The sequence below is a fragment of the Lasioglossum baleicum genome, unplaced genomic scaffold (assembly GCF_051020765.1).
Source record: "Lasioglossum baleicum unplaced genomic scaffold, iyLasBale1 scaffold2109, whole genome shotgun sequence".
NCBI lineage: Eukaryota > Metazoa > Arthropoda > Insecta > Hymenoptera > Halictidae > Lasioglossum > Lasioglossum baleicum.
Genome location: NW_027471168.1, coordinates 21,511 through 28,425, shown reverse-complemented (window position 1 = coordinate 28,425; position 6,915 = coordinate 21,511). Strand labels below are relative to the sequence as shown.

The window sequence follows — 6,915 nt, the reverse complement described above, 5'->3', positions numbered from 1 at the left end:
ATATATCTGCCACTTATAAACTAAGTTACTCTACAGAATTGTTCTATTGTAACTGGAATACTCATGTGGATTTCTACATGCTATATACTGATAATAATGACATAGCTAGCAAGGATAAGCTAGGGTAATATAGAAACCTTGAGTTCATTATGATTTCATTAAGTTCCCGAAAAGCATGTATTATTCATTCAAAATATTAAATAGTTTCATAATCTACATATTTTTACATAAAAATATAAATTATAAAAATACAAATACTACAGTTGCGTTCGGTCATAATAAATAATAATAAAATTATCAAAAAATTTTCTTTATTCTTGCTTACTTAAATATATAATTTCATATTCTTTTAAATAAATATTAATAAGTGTTATTTAATTTCATAATTTATATAAAAGAAACATCATTCTATTGATTACAAATTGTTAGTTAAAAACAAGAAGTTTATAATGCGTCATTAGGTATCTTATATTTGATAATTTATTTATAAATATAATTTTATAAGAAATTCTATATTTAAATTGCATATAAAAGTAAATAAAATAAATTATTTTAACATAGTAAAGTTTACTAAAATATTGCACGAGTGTAACTTAACAATGATATAGGGCTTGTTACTATAAAAGGTTGTAGAACTGTAAAGTACCAGCAGCGCCTTAATTCAATTTGCCACAAAAAGTATTTATAATTATAAGAAATAGTAAATAATTAGAACATAAAGTTTAAAAAAAATGATAATATTTATATTATTAATCTATATAAAATTATAATACACATTATGAAATATCATAATGATAATTCATCTCTCTTCGAGTATAAAAGAGTGTATATTATTTGGCTAACTTCAAACCAAGCGACATTTGTGATTAACGTTTGGCGCCTAGAATGTGGAAAAAACGACGGTTTTATAAGAGAAAATTATAAATATTAAACGTTATTTTATGTCCAAACATTGTATATAGAGAACATTGTATAAGTTTTGGATAACATTGATGTTTTTACTAATTTTATATAAATTAAATCTTTATGTATTTAAACAAGTGTTTAAACGAATAATTAAAATTTGTAAATTGTAAATGTTTTCGTATAGAATTAATAATGATTAATTATTGTGAATTAAATTTTGTGTGTTGAAAAAACATAAAGTTGCAAAAGATGTATACATGTATTATTTGTGTTATATTTTTTGTCAATATTGCATTGTATACTTATATGTAAATAATATTATTATATATAAATGTTTTGTGTTTCGTTCTGTTTGTCGTGCTTTATGTACTTTCGAGATTTTATAGCATTTTAATGCTTATTATAAAATTATATAAAATTTCAAGAAAATGTCGAAAAAAGTTCCACTTAGCCGAAATGAAATACAACCTACATTTAAAGGATTCCTTGAATGTATGAAAAATAAACGTATTATGCAATCCAGGTATGAAATATTCTTATCTAGACTAATTTATTACTAATATTTAATGTCTTATAACTTAAGTTAAAATAAAACATTATATCTGATATAACCTTTATTTTATTTTAATGGATATATTAGCTACTGTATTTTAATTAATTATATTTAAAATATACTTTACTAAATATAAAATATATTATTAATTTATAGCACACCTAAGTTACCAAATACAAATGGAAAATTAAATGAGAGTTTACATACATCTTTGAACCATAAATCCTTTGAGACAGAAAAAGAAGAAATAAATATTAAAACTTCAATTATATCTATTGTAAGAATAACTTTATCTCAAAATATATAATTTTATTTTAAGATATTATTTTAAGTATTTTATTTTATTGTAATTCTAGGATAGCTCTGATGATTCAATATGTGATGCTGTAAAATCAAACCATAAAAGTATAAAAGAAAATTATGAAGAAGATTCTAAAAAAAAAGATTCAATGAAAAATGAAACAAATATACAAAAATTTACTAAATTTAGACATGTACAAAACTCAAAAAGTAAATTTAGTCATTCATCAGACAGTGAAGATGAGATATTAGCGAAACCAATATTAAGCTTAAATAGGAGAAATAGAATTCTTAATAGTAGTAATGAAGAATCAATACCAAATCAATGTTTCTCATCTGTACAAGAGGATAAACCATCAATTGATAATATATCCTTGCAAACATCTATTAAAAATGATGATGTTTATAAAATAGAAGCACAAGAGAAAAATTTAGTTAAGCCTGAAAGTCCAAGAACACCAAAAAAATGTTTGAAAACTGGAAGAAATGAAAATGTTATAATATCAGATTCAGATAGTAATAGTCCACATTTTAAACGTAGTCCTAAAAGAACGTTGGTAAAAGAATGGGTAGGACCAGATTTCAAATTAAATTTAAAACCTTTAGGTTTAGGAAAACACTTAGATCCATGGATACAATCTGCAAAAGGAAAATCAATAATGTCTACAGTACCAGTAAATACCAATATAATTAATACTGATAATATTATTATTAATATATTATTAAAACAGTTGGTTTATTTTTAGATCACAAAGAATGAATTAGAAGAGAGATGTAAACATTTAAAAGATTTTCAAATAGAAATTCTTGAAAAATTGTCTAGTGCATTGGATCAAATACCACTACCAGTACTACAAAAATTTCCTCAGTTTAATGCACATACATTTCAAGATTTAAAAATTTTACATCAACACGTTAAAGCAAAAATACGTTTGGTTGAGAATAAATTAACACATATTAAAAGTGATGAAAAGCAAAAACATGTTGAGAAATTTTCTGAAATTGCAAATAATGCATCATTAACTAAAACATCAGAAACTTTAGACTCACAGTTAATTATAAGTATTTCAGATAATGATAGTACCAATACATCTAATACTAACTTTTCTAATGCAGAATCAAATTATATCAGTGCTATAAAAAATCAAACCACATCTTCACCAATAGTAATAGAATCCCCTCAGTTGTTGGAGAAAAAAAATGAATCACAACTAAAGCAACAACAAGATAACATTGAATTATATAATTCTTCTATTCCAGTTAAAGCAAATGATTCTCCAATTCAAGGAAAAAAGAGTTCATTCCAATTGAAGAGACCCATTAAAGCAACTTTGAATTCTGAAGTTTCTAAAAAAATAGGAGAAATATGGAAGAAAGAAGAACAGTCTAAAGTTATTAATATTAAACCTACAGTTTCCAATTTAGATATAAATACTAGCATTGACAATACATATAAATCGGAAAAAATTAATGAAAGCGCATGTTCTGAACAAAAAAAAGAAGAAAGTTTTCAAATTTCTGACAAAGTAAAGTATGCAGATAATCAAGATATTTGGAATGTAGTAAATCCAACATATACAAATGGTAAATTTCATATTTTATGTTTATTAGTCATAATTACTTACATACATGGCTAATTTATTTGTTATAGGTAATACTTCATGTTCTCAAGACATAGTTGATTGTTTAACTCAAGAACTTGAACAGTTTCCTGCATTAAGTAAGGATTGTAATATAAAATCAAGTTTTCAAGGTAAATTTTATTTAAACAAATATTTTTTACTTAGTTATATCTTTATTATTTTAGTTTGTCTTTTATAGCAACTCAAAATACAAATAATCACGAAAATGGAAAAGAACAGAAAAAAGATAAAACAGATTTTCAAATGGGTGTTTTTACTGGAAGTTATAAAAATGATGGTACCAGTGGTGAATTTGATGGATTAACATATCCGCATTCACGAGAAATGTTAAAGGTAAAATATTTTACTTTTTGATATTATTTTAAATGTTTAATTATTTTACTATTGAATAAGTAAAAATGAAAATATACATATATTTATATGAAATATTTAACATAATATACTATAAATTTTATTATATATCAAATGTGATATTTTTTAAGGTATTTCGACAAAAGTTTGGATTATATTCATTTAGACCAAACCAGTTACAAGCAATTAATGCTGCACTCTTAGGATTTGATTGTTTTGTTCTAATGCCAACTGGAGGTGGAAAATCATTATGCTATCAACTCCCAGCACTTTTGTTACCTGGAGTGACAGTTGTAATTTCACCATTAAAAAGTCTTATCCTTGATCAAGTTCAAAAACTCACTTCTCTTGATGTAGGTATTTTAAATACTATATTATATATGTTTACATATTATTATTTATTCAGAATTCATTAACAAATTTTGCACAGATTCCAGCCGCCCATATGTCTGGTACAATAACAGACAGTCAAGCAGAAGGAATATACAGAGAACTTTCAAAACGAGATCCAGCTCTTAAATTATTATATGTAACACCAGAAAAAATTTGTGCATCCCAAAAATTATGTAATCATTTGAGTACATTGTATCAAAGGGAATTATTAGCAAGATTTGTTATTGATGAAGCACATTGTGTTAGTCAATGGGGGCATGATTTTCGACCTGATTATAAGAAACTAAGATGTCTCAGAGATAATTATCCCAAAGTGCCAATTATTGCACTAACTGCAACAGCTACACCAAGGGTTAGAACTGATATATTACATCAGTTAGGTCTTACTGTACCTAAATGGTATATAATTTAATTTCTAATATATCAAATAGGTATAACTTTAACCTACTATAATAGATTTCTGTAAGTAAATTTTGTTTATTATATTCAGGTTTATGTCAAGTTTTAATAGACCTAATTTAAGATATAGCATAATTGCAAAAAAGGGTAAAAATTGTTCAGATGAAGTAATAGCTATGATAAAAACAAAATACAAGAGTGAATGCGGTATTGTTTATTGTCTCTCTCGCAAAGATTGTGACGATTATGCGATGCAAATGAAAAAAAATGGCATTAAGGCATTGAGCTATCATGCAGGCCTTTCAGATAATAATAGAAGTGAAACTCAAGGTCGATGGATTTCAGAAGAAGTACAAAATTAAAATTTAAATAATTATAGAATTCTTTACAAGTATATAATCTCTTAATTATGTAACGAAATGAATTTTAGATCAAAGTTGTCTGTGCAACAATAGCATTTGGAATGGGTATTGATAAACCAAATGTACGATTTGTAATACACGCAGCTCTTCCAAAATCGATTGAAGGTTATTATCAAGAAAGTGGACGCGCTGGTCGCGATGGAGAAAATGCAGACTGTATTTTATTTTACAATTATACTGATATGCACAGGATTAGAAAAATGATTGAACTAGATAATTCGAATCCAGCTATAATAAAAACTCATATGGATAACTTATTTAAAATGGTATCATTTTGTGAAAATAGGACAGATTGCCGTAGATCACAACAACTTAATTATTTTGGAGAAGTGTTTGATCGACAACAGTGCATTAATAACAAAGCTACATCATGTGATAATTGTAGAAGTAAAGTAAGTGGATTTGAAATAATTAAATTTGTGTTAAATATCTTATAATTTATATAAAATTTTTCAGGACGATTTTACTATGTTAGATGCAACAGATGCTGCAAAGGAAATTATGAAAGCTGTACGTGATATTAATCAAACACGAAGTTGTAATCTTACATTAGTATTTCTTACAGATATATTTAAAGGAAGTGATCTTAAAAAAATAAGAGACTCAGGTATTTTTTAAGAGAATCAGGAATTGATATTTTAATATCGTGTATATATTATTTTTTCTTAATATATCTATTGAACAATTATATAGGTCTTAATAAACATCCTTTATATGGTCATGGAAGATCTTGGAATAGAGGCGATATAGAACGCTTGCTACATCAAATGGTACTTAAAGACTATTTACAAGAGCAAATGTATATAAACAATGAAATTGCTTGTGCTTACCTAAAAATTGGACCAAATGCTAGTGAACTTATGACAACAAAGAATGTAAAGGTATAGTAACAAATATAGAAATTATTTATTTTGTAATTTAGTTCATAGAAAAATATAAGAATAAATAATTAATATGTAATAATATTACTGAAAATAGGTAATGATTCCTATGAGATCATCTAACAGTAGTGTTACTGCTGTAGCAACGGTATCTGCAGTTACGAAAAAGATTGATAAAGTACTTCTCGAATTACAAGAACGATGTTACAAAGAATTAATGGAAATAATAAAGGGAATTGCCGGAGCACTCGATATTTCTGCATCTTCAGTTATGAATATGATCGCAATTAGGGCAATGAGTCAAAAACTTCCAGATAGTGAAGAAGCTATGTTACAAATCCCACATGTAACTAAAGCGAACTTTGAAAAATATGGAAAGGCACTGTTAGATATTACACAAAAATATGCTGCAGAAAAATATGGTAAAAAATTTTTATACTTAAATTGTTTAAAAACGTACAGTATATTTTTTTTTATTATTACAATAATTACTCAAATAAATAATTGTCATTCTTAATAGTGTTATTGAGTGAAGAAAAAGCAGAGAGCAATAACGATGATGATGATGATGATGATACATGGCATAATACTCCTACTTCTCCTAATAAATTTAACAGAGTCGGTGGTAGGAAACGTAAAGGCAAAAGTTATCGAAATACAAATAAAAAATTTAAACGAACCACATCAAGGTTAGATATATATATATACGTTTATTTTCTGTAATGTCATGTCACATTTTTACAATTCTTGTTTTATTGTTAGTGCACGAAGAGGAAGAAAAACAACAAAGAATACAACTCCAAGTTTTAACAAAGGTCCAGGGCTTGTAAATCTTAGTCAAAAAAAAGAATATGCATCAAATCCACATAGATATATGCAAATTGGTTAATGTATTTCTTTATATTGTGTATTTGTATTTATAAGTGTAATGCTCTCTCTGACTTAAGATATAATGTATTCATACTAAAAGAAATTGGCATTTTTGCCATTTTATTTCATAATAATGCAACAGTATTATAAATTGTTTTTGTAAAAAATCTCAAAAATATGCACATGTACAGAATTTT

The 6,915-nt window shown here is 25.7% G+C and overlaps 1 protein-coding gene across 1 annotated transcript; it reads left to right on the top strand.

The window, feature by feature from the left end:
- The first annotated feature begins 1,334 nt into the window (after positions 1–1,334).
- On the top strand, positions 1,335–6,737 carry Blm (Bloom syndrome helicase). Its single transcript, XM_076446722.1, has 15 exons — positions 1,335–1,429; positions 1,616–1,736; positions 1,816–2,433; positions 2,506–3,343; positions 3,411–3,512; positions 3,581–3,735; positions 3,885–4,106; positions 4,184–4,545; positions 4,637–4,895; positions 4,976–5,359; positions 5,424–5,574; positions 5,661–5,848; positions 5,946–6,270; positions 6,369–6,537; positions 6,611–6,737. The coding sequence occupies exons 1-15, from the start codon at positions 1,335–1,337 to the stop codon at positions 6,735–6,737; spliced, it is 4,116 nt and encodes a 1,371-aa protein (XP_076302837.1).
- Positions 6,738–6,915: the final 178 nt, after the last annotated feature.

What these genes read in the sequence shown, in the direction of transcription:
- Blm (XM_076446722.1), top strand. Translation starts at nt 1,335, where the DNA reads ATGTCGAAAAAAGTTCCACTTAGCCGAAATGAAATACAACCTACATTT. An exon ending in AAAAACTCACTTCTCTTGAT is followed by an intron (nt 4,107 to 4,183) that starts GTAGGTATTTTA and finishes AATTTTGCACAG; the next exon opens with ATTCCAGCCGCCCATATGTC. An exon ending in GTGATAATTGTAGAAGTAAA is followed by an intron (nt 5,360 to 5,423) that starts GTAAGTGGATTT and finishes AAAATTTTTCAG; the next exon opens with GACGATTTTACTATGTTAGA.